Source organism: Eleutherodactylus coqui, chromosome 7, assembly GCF_035609145.1.
Source record: "Eleutherodactylus coqui strain aEleCoq1 chromosome 7, aEleCoq1.hap1, whole genome shotgun sequence".
Lineage (NCBI taxonomy): Eukaryota > Metazoa > Chordata > Amphibia > Anura > Eleutherodactylidae > Eleutherodactylus > Eleutherodactylus coqui.
This window is the reverse complement of record NC_089843.1, coordinates 34123503-34142651: the sequence shown is the minus strand read 5'-3', so window position 1 is coordinate 34142651 and position 19149 is coordinate 34123503. Positions and strand designations below refer to the sequence as shown.

The window sequence follows — 19149 nt, the reverse complement described above, 5'->3', positions numbered from 1 at the left end:
GGGGTGAGCACCTCAATACTGCCTTTACTGTGGAGTGGCACACTGCCCCCTGCTGGTGTGATGGTCTGGGGGCCACAAGGGGGTAACAGGAATGTCTCCACAAGATTATCACACTTCCATGGCTGCCTGGTCACCAGAATTTTTAGAACAAATAGAACATGTATGGGACCACCTGGAATGCCAACTTCGACGGCCTACGCAAATCAGAGACTCAGTTACAACAAATGTGGAGTGATATGTTGTAGAATACCATATGGAACCTGTATGCCTCCATGTCCGCTCGTATCACATCTTGTATCTAAGCTAAAAGCGGTACAACAGGGTACTTGTGCCTCCATGCCTGCCTGTTTCACATCTTGTATCCAAGCTAGAGAGAGCCCAACAGGGTACTAGAACCTTCATGCCCATCCGTATCATATTCTCCCTCTAAGCTAAAGGCGGTACAACAGGGTACTAGAGCCTCCATGCCTGCCCATTTCACATCTGGTATCCAAGCTAAAGGCGGTACAGCAGGGTACTAGAGCCTCCATGCCCATCTATATCACATCCTGTATCAAAGCTAGAGGCAGTACAACAAATTACTAGAGCTTCCATGCTTAATCATGTCACATCTTGTATCCAAGATAGAGGGAGCCCAACAGGGTACTAGAGCCTTCAAGCCCGCCTGTATCAGATCTTGTATCTAAGCTAGAGGGAGCCCAACAGGGGAACTGGAACCTCCATGCTCATCCGTGTCATATCCTGTCTCCAAGCTAGAGGCGGTACAACAGGGTACTAGAGCCTCCATGCCTGCCTGTATTGCATCTGGTATCCAAGCTAGAGGTGGTACAACAGGGTACTAGAGCCTCGATGCCCATCTGTATCACGTCCTGTATCCAAGCTAAAGGCGGCCCAACAGGGTACTATTACCTGCATGCTCATCCGTATCATATCCTCTATCCAAGCTAGAGGCGGTTCAACAGTCACTAGAGTCTCCATGCCCCTCTGTATCACATCTTGTATCCAAGCTAGAGGTGGTTCAACAGTCACTAGAGTCACCATGCCCCTCTGTATCACATCTTGTATCCAAGCTAGAGGCGATAAAACAGGGTACTAGAGCCTCCATGCCCGTCCATATTATATCCTGTCTCCAAGCTAGAGGCAGTACAACAGGGTACTAGAGCCCCCATGCACACCCATATCACATTTTGTATCCAAGCTAGAGGCGGTACAACAGGGTACTAGAGCCTCCATGCCCCCCGTATCACATCTGGTATCCAAGCTAGAGGCAGTGCAACAAATTACTAGAGCTTGCATGCCCGACCATGTCACATCTTGTATCCAAGCTAGAGGGAGCCCAACAAGGAACTATAGCCTCCATGCCCATCCGTACCATATCCTGTTTCCAAGCTAAACATGGTACAACAGGGTACTAGAGCCTGCATGCCTGCCTGTATCACATCTGGTATCCAAGCTAGAGGCGGTACAACAGGGTACTAGAGCCTTGATGCTCGTCCGTATCACATCTTGTATCCAAGCTAAAGGTGGCCCAAGAGGGTACTATTGTCTCCATGCTCGTCTGGATCATATCCTGTTTCCAAGCTAGAGGTGGTACAATAGGGTACTAGAGCCACTTTGACTGCCTGTATCACATCTTGTATCCAAGCTAGAGGTGGTACAACAGGGTACTAGAGCCTCCATGATTGACCGTATCACATCTTGCATCCAAGTTAGAGGGAGCCCAACAGGGTACTAGAACATCCATGCCTGTCGGTATCATATCCTGTATTCAATCTAGAGGCGGTACAACAGGGTACTAGAGCCTCCATACCCGTCCGGATCATATCCTGTATCCAAGCTAGAGGTGGTACAACAGGGTACCGCACTGAAATGGAGCATGCTGCAATTTGATTTCTGCACCCAAAGATTTGCAAATCCAATCTACATGCTTTAATTCAGGTGCGGGCGTCCAGGTTTCCCTACGGACAGCTTGAGCTGCAGATCATCCGCGCGGGTGTCCCTTGTGGATTCCTCCATGCAAATCTCCTCATGGACTTGAGGCCTTACAGCTATCAGAATATGGGATAAGATGGGCCACTGTAGATGGGAATTAACCACCATATAACAATATATATATACGCCTGCACTATATACTGCACAGCGGGATAGCGCCTGAGGTAGTAAAAAGAGGTTGGACGTCTCACCTGGTGTGGACAGCTTGGCACCCTTAGGTTCAGCTGCATCACCTTTGGTGGCATCTGCTGATTCAGAGGAGAGCTGCAGGATATATAGGGGTATATAGGGGTCCTCACTAGGAGGATACCTCTCTGTAGAAGATAAGAATAAGAACTGGGTTATAAGAACCCCTGCACTCATAGGATTCCTTAAACGTACCAGGAAAGTCCCATAAATACTCCACTGCATATTAGTCCCTTACTTTGAAGGAGGGGGATATGGTTTAAAAAGGTGCTTATATGCACCGAAACGCGTAGCCTGTGTATGTTTAAAGGCGTGTATTGCCTTGCAGTGTTGGCCATTTGGAATTATCACTGGAACTCTCTGCAATAGGAGGGGACTTCTGTGATACCATATCCCCTCCTTCAAAGTAAGTGACTAATATACAGTGGAGTGTTTAGGGGACTCTCCTGGTACTATTGAGGAATCCTATGAGCGCAGGGTTTTCCTTATCTTGCACTATATACTGGGTTTTTATATATTTTTGCCTCCATGGGCAATCTTTGTGTTAATCAATTCAATAAAAGTTATATTTTAGAGGGATCCAATTCACAGTCATTGCTTATGGGAAGAGGGTTTTTGATTTTGATTATAATAGGACCGGACTGGATTCTGAGCTTACCTCTTTTTTTCTGCCTTATCATCGTAATGGGTGATGAGGTGCATTAAAAAGCGCTAAAACGCGCGGAAATAGAGCAGACGATGCTCAAAAATCACGATGTTAGATATGCAGCTTTTGAGCTCTGGTCTGCGAAACCCCACTGAAATCAGTGCAGGCGTTGTACCGCAATTAGCGCGGTGTTTCAAACGCCGCCTAATCGCAGTAAAAAACGGGCTGTGGGAGCGCAGCCTTACTTATATCAACGCTACCATCACACAGAGAAAGTTTCCCTCCATCCAATAACTTCTAGGGGAGGGATGTTACTGACAATGAGTCTAATATATATATATATATATATATATATATATATATATATATATATATTCTTTCTAGGGGAGGGATGTTACTTATAATGGGTATAATGTAATATATCATCACTAGAGATAATGTGTTGCTGAGCGAGTGTATCCAAGTTCTTATTGTGTGATAATGTCCAGTGTATCCAAGCCTCTAGTGCCTGATACAGTCCAGTTAATTAAAGCCTATCAATTACTGTTCAGGGTATCTAAGCTTGCCATGTGATACTGTGAAGCGTATCTAAGCCTCTATTGATTGATACTGTCTAGTTTATCCAAAGTGTTATTGAGTGATACTGTTGAGTCCTCCAAGCTTCCAATATGTGACAATATCCAGTGTATCAAACCCTCTAATATGTAATACTGTCAAGAATATCTAAGCCTCTAGTGTCTGATACAGTCCAGTTAATGAAAGCCTATCAATTACAATACTGCTCAGTGTACCTAAGCCTCTCATGAGTCCTAGATACTTTCAGTGTATCTAAGGCTATTGCGTGTAATTCTTTCCAAAGTATCTAATCGGGGGGCCGCAGTGCAGCTGAAGTTGGAGGGGAGAGAGGGGTATCAGTGGCATCCCATACTACTACCTATGAATGTGATGTATGATACTGTCTGTTGAGCTAATGTATCTAAGACTACCATGGGTGATATTGCCCAGTATATCTATGCCTATCATGTGTGATACTGCCCTGTGTATCTAAGCCTATCATGTGTGATACCTCCTCAGAGTCCCACACCGCTCTACATTCTGACATATTTCTACATTTACTTTAGTATTCTTCTTCCTGGCCAATCAGATTTCTCGTTGGATCATAAAGACATTTTTTTACCTAAAGAAGGACTTCGAGTTATTAAATCTTCATCTTGATTGATATCTGAGATCCTCCAGAGAAGTCGCTGATATAATACACAGTCATCCGCTGCTCAAACAAACAATGATGACTAATTCTACATTTCAGCACCATAAATAAAGATCATTGGGCTAAATATTAATATCTTCACGGGATAACAGAGGACAAACACGATACAGCACGTTTCTTGCACCTCCCTTTATTGACCCTCCATCATGGTGTGGATCAGTGGGCGCCCTTCCAGGTCTTACATCATTGCTCTACCAAATGCCACTGTACTTCTTGATAACTGGACCTCTAGTTGTGTGTAGAAGGTTCTAGCACGTCTTGGTGTTCATCATGCTTACACCTCATAAGCCTCAATTCCTTCAGAAGTTCAAGTTGTCACATTCATGCATCTCATGGATGTTACTAACACGTCAAACCAAGATGTGATTATGTCCACAAGGGGCCAACTTATACATATGTTTCAACATCTAGATGAGGGAACTCAAATATAGGAGAGGAAACGCTATCCCTAATCAACCTCCGCTCGGTGAACCCTGCCTAAAAGCAGGGTGATCGTCCTGATAGGGATGGTCTCAAGTTTCAAACCTAAGGAAGCTAGCCTGTCTCTAGATGCAGGATAGGGAAGGGTAGCAGGTGGAAATGCTAACAGGGCAAGGCAAAGGAAAATGACAGGAGTTCCACACCAAACACTTCAGACAGGACAGGATACAGGCATCTGACAACCGATTGGACGGAGGGGAAACATATAGGACATGGTTCAGACATCTGAAACCCTTCAGACAGAGTGGAATAGACAGGACCAGACTCAGACATCCAACAACCATTGGACAGAGGAAACAGACAGGACATAACTCAGGTGTCCACCCACCATTGGCCGGAGGAAACAGACAGGTATCCAATCACCATTGGATAGTGAGAATATAGAGACAGGACATCACTCAAGCATCCAACCACCATCGAATGGAGGGAATAGAAAGACAGGACATGACTCAGGCGTACAACCACCATTGGATGGAGAGACTAAACAGGACTAGACTCAGGCATCTGACCACCATTAGATGAGTGGAGCAAACAAAGAGAACTTAGGTGTCTGATCACCACTAGATGGGTGGTTTAAATAGGACAAGACATAGATCAAACAGATAGAACTCTGTATGCTATGCATGCGCACAAGAGAATAACTGGCGCCCATGTGATGACAACACCAGAATAAATACACACCAGTTATGGCAGATTGGCCAGATAGGGGAAACACCTCCCTGTAGACCAATCACTTCATATACCACAAGAGAAGAAGAGGAGGGAATATTAAACACTGAGAGGTTCCTGGCAGACAATACCCAAGGGAACTTCTGCAGTGACAGGAAATGCAGAGGAATTCCCAACAGAGGACTCCCCAGGGAACTTCTGCAGCTGCAGGAAATACGTAGGCACTCCTTGGTGCTCAGCGTGGAATGCCTAGGGGGCATGAGCCAAAGGCACTATCACATGGACTGGGAACGACACCACATCACCACTCTGGATCCACTTCCTCATTGCAATACCAGTCTTCTTGAAGAGCTCTTTGGGTCTTCTTCATTTTTGGCTTCAAGTTGGTGACCACCATAGATGCTTGCTGATGAACAATACCACAGAAGCAATTTCTCCTTAGAACTGCAGTTTTTCTACCATTGTTGAGGTTCCTCAGAAGAACTAGAAGATGGTCAACCAGTTAATGGATTTACTGAGCAGCCACACTGACTATTTGCTTTTTCTGATCTGCTAAAGATTGGGGCACACAATAACCAAACTGTGGATGGGGTCTGCACAAGGGTCCTGAAATCTCCCAGGATCCAAGCCTATTAGCAGAATGAAGGGGCTGCAGCTTTACCCAATGTATGGATTCAACAAGAGCTCTAGCTCCTCCCTTTCACTGATCCATAAGGGCCTCCACCAATCACACATTGATAGACCATCCTGATGTCTGATATCTAATTGATGTAGCAATGATTGTTAAAACCCTTATCCAGTAAGATGGAAGAACCTAAAGGGATTGTACCCATGGGACTGCCGGAGTTGTTTCTATCAATCCCATGAAATGAATGGAGATGTGCTGTGCATATGCGACTGCCGTTCCATTCACTTTCCCCGTCACTGCGGGTAAGGTCAATAATGGAAAAAAGGGGAACACGAGACCCCCTCAGGATCATTGGGAGTCTCAGCAGTGAGACCCTCACAGATCAGACTTTTGTCACGCAGGCATGGACTTCATGAAAAAACTCAATGCATGCACTGTTCTGATCCATTTTATGGTCAATACTCGCGCATTTAAAGGGGTTGTCTCGCGGCAGCAAGTGGGTCTATACACTTCTGTATGGCCATATTAATGCACTTTGTAATGTACATCGTGCATTAATTATGAGCCATACAGAAGTTATCAAAAGTTATTCACTTACCTGCTCCGTTTCTAGCGTCCTCGTCTCCATGGTTGCCGTCTAATTTTCGCCGTCTAATGGCCAAATTAGACGCGCTTGCGCAGTCCGGGTCTTCTTCTCTTCTCAATGGGGCTCCGTGTAGCTCCGTGTAGCTCCGCCCCGTCACGTGCCGATTCCAGCCAATCAGGAGGCTGGAATCGGCAATGGACCGCACAGAAGAGCTGCGGTCCACGGAGGTAGAAGATACCGGCGGCCATCTTCAACCGGTAAGTAAGAAGTCACCGGAGCGCGGGGATTCAGGTAAGCGCTGTGCGGTGTTCTTTTTTAACCCCTGCATCGGGGTTGTCTCGCGCCGAACGGGGGGGGGGGGGTTTGAAAAAAAACAAAAACCCGTTTCAGTGCGGGACAACCCCTTTAACCCTTTCCAATCCCCTGTCTCACCTCCGAAGACATTATGATTTAAGGCTGTACAGCTCCGATGTTGGAATACATCCGTCGGGGTTCTCTTACTGTATGTTACCAGCCTCTCTGCTGTCGGAGCCTATCCAACATGTCACCTCATGCAGTACTGGCTTTAGCCAGCAGATAGCACCATTGTATAACGGCAGAAAAAGAGTAAGCCCCCTAGGAAAACCGGGATACAAATTGGATTGGAAAGGGTTAAGCCAAAAGGGACAGAAAAAAAACAGACAACACATGGATGCCATCCGCGTGCAGTCCAGTTTATATAAAAAAAAGAATTCGGCTTGCTTCAGTTTTGTTTGCAGATGTGAAAACCGTACGGCATACAGAGGAAAAAAACGGACACGCACTGAATACCGAGGCCTCGCGGAGCTGTACAGGTATGAAAAAATGTTGTTTTTTTTTGCGGACATAACACGGACATTTTTTTTATGCACGTGAGCCCCTACATTGTATGAGAGAATATTGCCATTCACTGACAGCAAACATAAAACTAAAAAATGCTGATGAATGAAATCTTAAAGTGTATTAGACAATTGCAGAACAGCGGCATTGGCGGTCTGCTGTCTCCGCTTATCCCTCCCCCACCTTCAGCGATGTCTGGGGTGATAGCTAGCATCTGAATAACTTCCGTCCAGCAGATATCTGAGGTCTCTTGTGAGCGTTAGCTGCACCCCATCCCCCGCCCGGCCGTGGCACGTGAGTCATATATACTGACACGTCCTTATATTGGGGAAACACAGGTTTTTTCCAAAACGGAAACCAAAGAAGAAAAGTGAAATAAGCAGAAGATGACTTCTCCCATCCCCCAGAGCTGAAATCAGTTAGAAGTTGACAGACTAAGGGCTTATTTACACGAGCGTATATCGGCGGGCATCTTCACGGCCGATCTACGCTTCCATCTAAGCAGTCCCCCCCTTCCCTCCCTCCACATCACCGGCTCTCTGTTGCTCTCTATCCCCTCAGAGCAGTTTGCAATGGGAGTGGGCGGGGTCAGAGCTAAGCACCAGCCCCTTGTCCATAGCCAGCAATGGAAGTGGGCGGGACGGGGTTAAAGCTAAGCTCCTGCCCCTTGTCCATAGCCAGCAATGGGAGTGGGCGGGACAGAGCGGAGCTTAGCTCCGCCCCATCCTGCCCCCTGGCATTGCAAACGCCGGACTGGAGGTGAGAGGCAGAGAGCCGGTGAGGGAGAGGGAAAGGGGGAAATGCTCAGATAGAAGCGTATGTCAGATGGCCGTGAAAACCCGCCTGATATACGCTCGTGTACATAAGCCCGCCGGCTGCGCTCACACGTGGCATTTTTGTTGCGTTTTTGTATTGCAGAAGAATTTCAATTAAAAGCTGCAACAAAAACGCCTCGTGTGAACGCAGCCTTAAAGGGGTGGTTAATGGGGAACTAATATCAAATCAGGTGTTTGTTCAGACCGCCTCAGAAGAGAATAGAAGCCCCCAAACTGAGAGCTTGTGAGCAGTTTTCTGTGGGGCGAGTCTTAAAAGCTCTTAAAGGGGTTGTCCCAATATTGCCCTTTAGGATAAGTAATAAAAGTCTGATCGGTTGGGATCTCATTGCTGATAACCCACCGCCCCCCGAGAACGGAGGCCCATGTTCCCCTCTCAATGAGGAGATACAATCTCGGTGCCGCTCCATTCATCCTCAATGGGACTGCCGGAGTCAGCTGAGCGCTTGTACTCAGGTATTTCCATTGACCGCAGTTCCATTCAATCCCCATGTCCCTGCAGGGGGTGCAGTGAGCTCAGAGTGATGAGAAGAGGAGGACACAGGTCCCCAAATCTCAGGACCAATGGTGGTCTCAACAGAACTGCAACGGTCAGACTTTTCTTACCTTTCCTACGGAGAGGTGATAACTCATTGGTGGTACGGCCCGCAGAGTCTTTCCTACTGTTACAGAACTACAGCTGCCAGTACACTATATCCTACCGACTGGAAGGGAAATGCTGGGAGTTGTAGTTTTGCACCAGCTGTTGGCTGCAGGCTGCAGACCTCCACATTACTTTTAATGACCAAAAACAGACTTTTTCCGTTTGTTCTAAAAGGCCGTTGTCTAATAGATGTCCAACAAGCAGGAGTAACCGGTCATCCATACGACGTTTGGCTACTATATATGAAGGGTGTGCATACCGTACAGCTGCTATGGGGCCCCTGGAGAGAGGGGCCCAGCCCTCGTTAGTGCCCTGGGGTGGTGAGAAGTTGTGCCTGGCTTCCTTCTATTGCAGGTATTACACTATTAAGGTACCTTTATATGGAATGACTGTCGGGCGTATAAGCAGCGCCCGACAGCTGTCCATTCCTGTGCTTTCACATGGAAGGGATAGTCATTGAGTGAATGAAGGCAGAGCGCGCCAAAGATCTCTCCGGGCCGCCCTCCTCTGTTTACTGCAAATAGACAGCCGGTCAAAGATGAATGACTGCTTGTTTACGCGGGACGATCGTCGCTTGGTTCTAAAATCCAAGCGGCTCCGACAAGTGGGCGATTTTTTGCTCAGTGCCATGCCAGTGGTTGTGTGTGGATGGGACGACTGTCACCCGAATCTGTGGTTTCAAGCCATTATTTCGGCCATAATTGCCTGGTGTAAAGGTAGTTTTAGCAAACAAGGAGGAATTGGCGCATAAACATGGAAAGTGAATGAAGGCGTTAACGTACACCAGACCCTTCTGTGCCCTTTGGCATGTCTACAGCTGGCAGGATAGGCGCCTACAAGTCATGTCGCCTTCGGGGCTGGGGAAGCAACCGAAATCTTTGCTCCAGGTGAAGGAAAACCTGCAACTGACTCCTTCTGGGTGGTAAAACCGGACCCCTCAATGGGGCCACATTTTGATCTTTGCTAGGGGCCCCTTCTCTTCTATGTGTGTAACAGCATTACCTACTTGGGATTTCCAAGGTCTGATAGGGAAACACAGAATATTCCAAGATGACTTATGATTCATTAAGCTGAGATGAACTCCTCTAAGCCTCAGCTCATTGCTGGCAGCATGTGATGTCATCAGAGAAGGAACCGACTCCACAATTAGCCGCACTTTACAGAACAAGTGACTCCCAACTGTGACAAGTCCTGAGTGGCAGGAGCGGAGGGCTGCCGCTGCCAGGAGGCTGCTACCTCCGATTCACTGCTGGGCTGGGGAAGGCAGCAGTGTAACAAGGCTGCCAGGAGGAAGGTGACTGCACACAATGATCCTGCAGAGGAGAGCAGGATGCAGGACTGTGCAGAGGGGAGCAGCAGAGGGTCTGGACCACTGTGACTCCTGAGTTGGGAGAGAGGTGACTCCTGCACCCAGCCACACTGGATTTATACCCCAAGCACTGAGAGTGGCATCAAGAAGATGACTGTGACTGAAGGAGTCTTAAAGTGCACCCCATACCAAACAGCTGCAGGAGAAGGTAACATATATAGCCTGACCTTATAGACTATGCGGAATGTGGGTTAGCCAGCTATTAATCCTGCATGACTGCCCCCTTATATAACCTATATGCAAGAAGCTCCGCACTTTCTGCTTCATTTGCCACTACACCGGTATGTCCTTCTTCCCAGCACCAGCAAATTTTAACTATTCAAAAACTGGATCCCTCCAGTCCCCAGCCTTAGAGTACAAGGGAAATTTACACAACTCATGGGGATATCCATACATGTTATGAGCTTTTACATAGGACTGCATGTAAATCTATAGCATTATTGCAACATAACACTGGCAACAAGTCAGCTCTGCTACATCTGCAATTTGTTGCATGTCTTGTACAATAGCACGGGAACCTCCAGTGATCGATGTATTGCTGTCAAGGAGCTTGCACCTTTCCAGATTGGTGGTGGGAAAGTGAGATGAGCTTCATGAATGGTGGTGAGGTAGTGAGATGAGCTCCATGGATGGTGGTGGGATAGTGAGATGAGCTCCATGGATGGTGGTGGGATAGTGAGATGTGCTCCATGAATGGGGGTGGCAAAGTAGATGAGCTTCATAGATGGTGGTGAGATAAGCAGATAATCTTCATGAATGGTGGGGAGGTAGTGAGATGTGCTTCATGAATGGGGGTAGGATAGTAAGATGAGCCTAATGGATAGTGATGGGATAGTGAGATGAGCTCCATGAATGTTGGTGAGATAGTGAGATGAGCTCCATGAATGTTGGTGGGATAGTGATATGAGCTCCATGAATGTTAGTGGGATAGTGAGAGGAGCTCTATGAATAGTGGTGGGATAGTGAGATGAGCTCTATGAAAGGTGATAGGATATTGAGATGAGCTCTATGAATGGTGGTGGGATAGTGAGATGAGCTCCATGAATGGTGATGGGATAGTGAGATGAGCTCTATGAATGGTGGTGGGATAGTGAGATGTGCTCCATGGATGGTGATGGGATATTGAGATGTGCTCCATGGATCGTGATGGGATAGTTAGAAGAGCTGCATGAATGTTGGTGGGATAGTGAGAGGAGCTCTATGAATGGTGGTGGGATAGTGAGATGAGACCTATGAATGGTCGTGGGATAGTGAGATGTGCTCCATGGATGGTGATGGATATTGAGATGTGCTCCATGGATGGTTATGGGATAGTGAGATGAGCTCCATGAATGGTGGTGGGATAGTGATATGAGCTCTATGAATGGTGGTGGGATAGTGAGATGTGCTCCATGGATGGAGATGGGATATTGAGATGTGTTCCATGAATGTTGGTGGGATAGTGAGAGGAGCTCTATGAATGGTGGTGGGATAGTGAGATTAGCTCTATGAATGGTGGTGGGATAGTGAGATGTGCTCTATGAATGGTGTTGGGATAGTGAGATGAGACCTATGAATGGTGGTGGGATAGTGAGATGTGCTCCATGGATGGTGATGGGATAGTGAGATAAGTTCCTGAATGGTGGTGAGATAGTGAGATGTGCTCCATGAATTGACTGAGCCAGTCTACAGAGATGCAGCCACTTGGATGTGAGAGGTAGAGAGGAACTCTGCATTTTGGTCTTAATGAGAGTTGACACAGGAACCTGACTGCTAAGAGTCATCTGGAGTGGAAATAGGCTCCACAGCAAGAATTGACTCTCTGAGAGCTGTTCTTCATGGGACAAAAAAATATGCAGAATGTTGCATTAATCATTACTATGATGTATATGAAGTGTATAGATCACTGTATATATTTAGTGTCTATGATCTCCAATCCCAATGATCTTATCTTCTTCAGGAGTCTACCCCGGAGTCTTGGCTACTTTGGCATCTGTGAGGATATCAAGAAGGGGGGATGCTGATACAGGTGCAATCAAGCCCATTGACAGCTATCCATCTCTCTTCACACAGTGCCCAGCCACCCTGTGCCCCACAAAACCTTCTCCCACCTGCATTCATGACTGACAGACCTTTAATTACTACTGAACAAGACTTGGTCCCTGTCAACCACACCAACCTGACCAACTGTGGAGAGGAGATCCTGCTGTATGGGGACATTGAGAAGATTGTCATTGGGGTTGTGCTGTCCATCATGACCCTCTTCACCATCGCTGGTAATGGGCTGGTGATCATCTCTGTGTGTATAGTGAAGAAGCTCAGACAACCCTCCAACTACCTAGTGGTGTCCTTGGCAGCTGCTGACCTCTCGGTGGCAATTGCTGTCATGCCATTTGTCATTATCACAGACTTGGTTGGTGGAAAATGGCTTTTTGGAAAAGTGTTCTGCAATGTGTTCATAGCAATGGATGTGATGTGCTGCACAGCCTCCATCATGACCCTTTGTGTCATCAGTGTGGACAGGTAAGACATGGGGTACCAGGGTACACTGCCAAGGGTGCAGTGCCAGGGGTGGATCCATTTGGCATTTGTAAAAGATAGACATTGTGTGTGGCGGGGAAGACAATTATGTACAGAAGTATAATATGTAGAGAGATATACAATGTACAGCACAGAAGTATACAATGTAGAGAAGTAGACAATGAAGAGTATTTGTAGTGTAAAGTTGTAGACGATTCCTCTTCTCTCCATGGTAAAGATCTCCCTACCCAAAGCAATTGTATATTATCAATGTTAAGCATCATATATAAAGACGGTTGTGGTACAGACAGATATAAGGTGATATTTACAGTAATAGACTGATGGAGACAGAAACATGCAAATATTTATATGGAAATGAGTGGATGGAAAGATATGAGATAGACAGACAGATAGATAGATATGAGATAGATAGATATGAGATAGATAGACAGATATGAGATAGATAGATATATGAGATAGATAGATATGAGATAGATAGACAGATATGAGATAGACAGATATGAGATAGACAGATATGAGATAGGAGATAGATAGATAGATATGAGATAGATAGACAGACAGATAGATATGGGATAGATAGATATGAGATAGATAGATAGATATGGGATAGATAGATAGATAGATATGAGATAGATAGATATGGGATAGATAGATAGATAGATAGATAGATAGATAGATAGATATGAGATAGATAGATAGATAGATAGATATGAGATAGATAGATAGATAGATAGATAGATAGATAGATAGATAGATAGATAGATAGATAGATAGATAGATATGGGATAGATAGATAGATATGGGATAGATAGATAGATAGATATGAGATAGATAGATATGAGATAGATAGATAGATAGATAGGAGATAGATAGATATGAGATAGATAGATAGATATGAGATAGATAGATTATAGATAGATAGATATGAGATAGATAGATAGATAGGAGATAGATAGATAGATAGATGATAGATAGATAGATAGATAGATAGATAGATAGATAGATAGATATGAGATAGATAGATAGATAGATAGATAGATAGATAGATAGATAGATAGATAGATAGATAGATAGATAGATATGAGATAGATAGATCGATCTAAATGTATGGAATAACAGTGATCTGTATAATATATGCAGATATGTTTTAGAGATTCATTATTACATACAAGGATGTATAAGTATGTATCGGATGTCGCTCATTGACATCTTTGACTCAGTACTTGTGATGTAGCTGAGCTGTTACAATGTTTAGAAGATTTGGATTATATTCTCCTTTGTGTTTATTTTTATATTATGAGACAGTTTCATCATATACAATAACAACGGTCAGGGATCCTAATACCGAATAGCTGATAATTCAGTACTTCACAGTCCTTCATATTATATTACAACCATGTGGCCACCCCTGTGGGGGCTTACTTAGTGCCATGTAATACCATGTATCTATAGTAGGATATGTGCAGGGAAGACTTTTTGGTTGTTCTTACTCAGTGTTAACAGCTATGAGACATAACCCTAAAATATATAGGGTCTCCTGCTGACCCCAAACTGGGGCTCTCCTCATGGTGCTGATTTTTTCATCTAAGAGGGCCATGCCACCCTAAAAGGTAAAAAAGTGGGAAGAGTGCCTCGTTCACCTATAGATCAGTGTTAGATCGAGGCCCTGCTTACCTCTATGATGATTCCCTATTTTGCTCCTTAAATTATACCCTCAGACTTCCACATCTACATCCTATCATCCTATGCCTGTTTGGACATATCATCATGCTGGTGCAATCAGCTGTTGACTTTTCCCTGTTATCAGGCATTTCAGACTGGGAAGAGGCTGACTGTAGTGTACTTCAAGGGGATTATGATGCTAAGTGTGTACTTGTACAGTATAGCTCCCTTGGAAGTGTGTATATTTAATACATAAGCGGTTTGTAACGCATCTTGTATTTCCTGTTGTACCAATTTGGTTTTATTCTGTGAGTGTTGAAAAAAAAGTTGTTGATACAGGGAAACCATCAACAAGCAGGTTCTTTACTGCTGTTAATGAATCTTTTATGCATTTTGCATGGTAAAGTGCTAAAGAGTTAATCGCCACCACAAACCAATCAGAGCCAGTTACACTTATCAGATGCCTTGCAAGATCGCCACAAGAAGCTTGTTATCAGCAGCTTGTTGACAGTTTCCAGGTAGCTGCAATACCGATGGGCACCATGGAAAATAACAGTGAACCTACACAGGCATGAGGCAGAAAAAAGGTCTACACAAAGAAGGGGTTGCACAACCCAAAATACGTAAGCGATAAATCTGCCACGGAATGCGCAGCAAATAGAATCCATTGATTTAAATGGATTCCTTCACACAGCGTCTTATTCTGCATACATTTCGAACGCGAGGAAAAAGATGCGTCATGCTCTATTTGGTTGCACAATCGCACACCAAAGGCCCACGTCTGCACGAAATCCCGCACTGAAATGCACAATTTTGTGCAGAAAATTGGACAAAGTAGGCGGCCCATCCACCTAGTTGGCTGTCCTCCCGACTCAAACATGGCACTGCCAAGACCACGCCAATGTGACCTGTCCTGGCAACTCAAACAAGTACAGTAAAAAGCACCAATATGGGCGAAGTAGAACGCGGCTGCGTGCCCTGCATAGGGCATATACGTCATGATGTCGTGAACGTATATGCGCTTATGCCCGTGTGCGGCCGCCCTTAGTCTGCTTTCACAGCTGCGTTAGGGTCCGTTCGGGGTTTCCATCTCTCTACTCTGTTTTTGGAATCAAACCGATCCATTTTCCCCATTGATTTCAATGGGGTTTCAAAAAAAAACGGAAAGTTTCTATTTTTTTGGACTGCACTATTTTTCCTTCCAAATAAATGGAAACCTGGCGGAATGGTGGCAAAGGGAGGCCTTTGTGTTTGCTTTCCGTTTTTTTGGAAATCCCATTAATAACAATGGGAAAAAACAGATGTTTATATCAGTTTCTTTCCCCCCAAAACAGAGCAGAGAGATGGAAGCCCTGAACTGACCCTAACGCCGGTGTGACAGCGCCCTCAGGCTCATTTCATCATGGCTATTTTATATAACTTTTCCCGAATGATCCCAATGCCTTCATTCAGATGGCTGCTTTTCAGTCACGTCAAAATATTGCGCTGCGATATAGGAATATGCACAGAATAGCCTCTTTTTACACGGACGATGTGTTTTTTTTGGATGGCCGCATCGTGTTCGAAATATGTACGAGTGAAAGAAGCCGCGACCAAGTTGTGGCTAAATCTTGTGTTCTTTTGCCCATTCACAAGCCCGGGTGCGGTGTATAGACGCCGCAGCTCGAAATTCCCTTCGGCTGGCATAAATCTTCAGCATGGCTCAATAGAGCTATCTGACATAGTTTAGCAGAGCTGGGCGCTGCCAACCCCCCTCTCTTTGCCGACAGCTCCCATAGAAGCCTATTGGAGCCACCAGCTGATCGCAGCCAAAAGACGGGGCAAGACCTATCTTTTCCCGCCAGGTCAAAGCATCGGTCGGCGTATTCGGCCACGATGTTTCAATATGGCTAAAAAGCGGCCATCTGAATGAATGCATGGGGATCCAGTGCTTTAGATTGTCGCCATCTTGGTCCAACTTATTATGGCGGCAAAATAGCCACGATAAAACACTCATGTAAAGTTATCCTAAGGGACGCCAGACGCAGGAAAAACGGTTAAAACATCAGCAGGCATTAAAATAAAAGGTAAGGTCACTACAGGCGCGCCTAATAATCCATGTAAAGATAGGAGATAATGCCACCAGGCATGTAATGCTGCCCGCACAGCGCCCTGTAAGGTGCCAAGGCAGAGAACAAAGGGGGAATGATAAACCAGAAGAACTCAAAACGAAAGCTACGTGATGTGATGTATAAAGAGGATGAAACAGGAGCAACAAATGGTAAAATGTATGCAAAGCGGGAACCAAACAATAGGAACAAGGGAACAATGAAGTATAACGGCCGAGATAGAACCCGTCCAACAAGCCTGAGCCGCCCTGACGTATCACCGCCCTGACGTATCACCGCCCTGACGTATCACCGCCCTGACGTATCACCGCCGAGCCCTCTTCAGGTTATATGGCAGTAAAGAGTTAATAGCCGGCACAAGCCAATCCCAGCAGGGCACACTTATTACACATGCTGCAGCACTACACGTTGGTTATCAGCAGCTTGTTGACTGTTTCCAGGAAGCAACAATATTTTAACATAACACAGAAGAATGAAATACAAAATTGGTGAAAATATGAAAACCGCTAAATGGGGAGTAAAAGCACGTCAGATAGGCGTGTGTATGTGAGCGAGGATGACATACGAGCCGTGTATGTGATGTGCGTGGGGTGTATGTACGGCAGAGATAATTACATGTGACTGTAGATTAGTGTGTTCTTATGGTACAGCGGGTGTGCTGGAGGGGGATTACTGCGAGAGTGAGGAATAAGTGGATGTGCAGGACAGAGAGAAGACAGAGAGATGTGAGTAGTACATATGTAGGGGATATAAATACCACACCAGCATGTATATGACCGTGTGATGTATGAATATGTGAGTGTATGTATGTTTGAATGCATGCGTGTGAATGTGTGTATAAATGTGCGAGTACATGTGTGTGTATGAATGTATATGTGTGAATGTGTGTGTGAATGTTGGTGGGTATTTATGTGTGCAATGTGTATATAAATGTGTGCTTGTGATGTATGAGTGTAATATTTGTATGAATGTGTGTGTATGAATGCGTATTTAATGTGTGCTAATGTGTGAGTATATGTATGAATCTATATGTATTATTGAATGGAATGTGCGTATGGATGTATGAAAATGTATGTGTAATGTGCGTATATGAATGTGTGAGTGTATGCATATGTGTAATGAGTGTATGCATGGATATGCATGAATGCGAGTCTGTAATATGTGTATGAATGTGTGTGTAATGTGAGAGTATGTTTGTGCTTAATGTGTGTATGAATGTGTGTGTATGTATATGTGTAATGAGTGTATGCATGTATGACAATGTGAGTGTATGTATGTGTGTATGAATGTGTATCTATGAATATGGGAGTGTGTTTATGAATGTGTATGTATAAACGCGTGTGTGTAATATGTGTATTAATGTGTGTATGAATGTGTGAGTGTATGTATATGTGTAATGAGTGTATGCATGTATGTATGTGTGTATGAATGTGTATCTATGAATATGGGAGTGTGTTTATGAATGTGTGTGTCTAATATGTCTGTAAATGTATGTATATCTGCACATGACATTATACTCTGGATCGGGGAAACAACATGTAAGGGCTCATATAGATGCGGGCGTATGTTTTATCACTCTTTTGTGAGCCAAAACCAGAAGTGGAACCCAGAGAGATCCTGGTTTTGGCTCACAGAATACTGATGAAGAATACGCCCGTGTGAAGGAGCCCTGGGAGACCGGAGGTGGAGAATTCTGCTTCGGATTTGCCCGGGAATGTGAACCAGTTGTGCGTCCAATCTACTGCAGGTCCATGTCCGGCTTGTAAGGGGATCACAGTCCGTACATCAGATGTGGGTGCAGACCCGCATTTATATAAAAAAGAGGTGATATGTCACTTCTGGATGTGGACTATGTGCCATATCCACGCACAATCCAGATAGATGATTCCAGAAGTGGATTTGTCCATTGACAATGGCTGAATCCGCATGTGGATCAGTGGGTATGTGCAGAGCCGCGGCAGAAAGCTTACCCACTAGTTTCTCGTGATTTTTAGAGGTAGATTTTGCGTGGAAAAATCTGCATTGGATTCTGCTATGTGAACGAAGCCCTAGAAATGGGAGAGATGTGAGAGAGACAGGAGTGTGCAATGGATAGTGCGAGAGAAAGATATAGACTGACAGGTAGAGAGAGACATGTAGTACAGAGAAAGAGACAGAGAGACATAGGTAAAGAGAGATGACCAGAGGCAGAGGAAGAGAGAGGTACAAGAGAGGCTCAGATAAGGGAATGTACAAAGCAGAAGGTAGGTGGACATAGAGAGGTGGACTGATGAAAAACCACAGCAGAGAGAGCAAGACAGAAGAGGCAGAAGGAGATAGAGAGGCAACCAGTGAGTTGGAGAGAGAGCGAGACAGAAGAGGCAGAAGAAGATAGAGAGGCATCCAGAGAGATGGAGGGAGAGCGAGACAGAAGAAGATAGAGAGGCATCCAGAGAGATGGAGGGAGAGCGAGGCAGAAGAAGATAGAGAGGCATCCAGAGAGATGGAGAGAGCGAGCCAGAAGAGGCAGAAGAAGATAGAGAGGCATCCAGAGAGATGGAGAGAGAGCGAGAGTGAAGAGGCAGAAGAAGATAGAAAGGCATCCAGAGAGATGGAGAGAGCGAGACAGAAGACGCAGAAGAAGATAGAGAGGCATCCAGAGAGATGGAGAGAGCGAGACAGAAGACGCAGAAGAAGATAGAGAGGCATCCAGAGAGATGGAG

At 45.2% G+C, this 19149-nt stretch overlaps 1 protein-coding gene across 1 annotated transcript in view; it reads left to right on the top strand.

Moving 5' to 3' along the window:
- Positions 1-10243: 10243 nt before the first annotated feature.
- Positions 10244-19149, top strand: part of LOC136572387 (5-hydroxytryptamine receptor 7) — a 63517-nt gene continuing 54611 nt past the window's right edge. The window contains exons 1-2 of the mRNA XM_066572915.1: positions 10244-10305; positions 12097-12659. Coding sequence (XP_066429012.1) covers positions 12154-12659 — 506 coding nt within the window. The 5' untranslated portion in view covers positions 10244-10305; positions 12097-12153. The remainder of the gene's footprint in view (positions 10306-12096; positions 12660-19149) is intronic.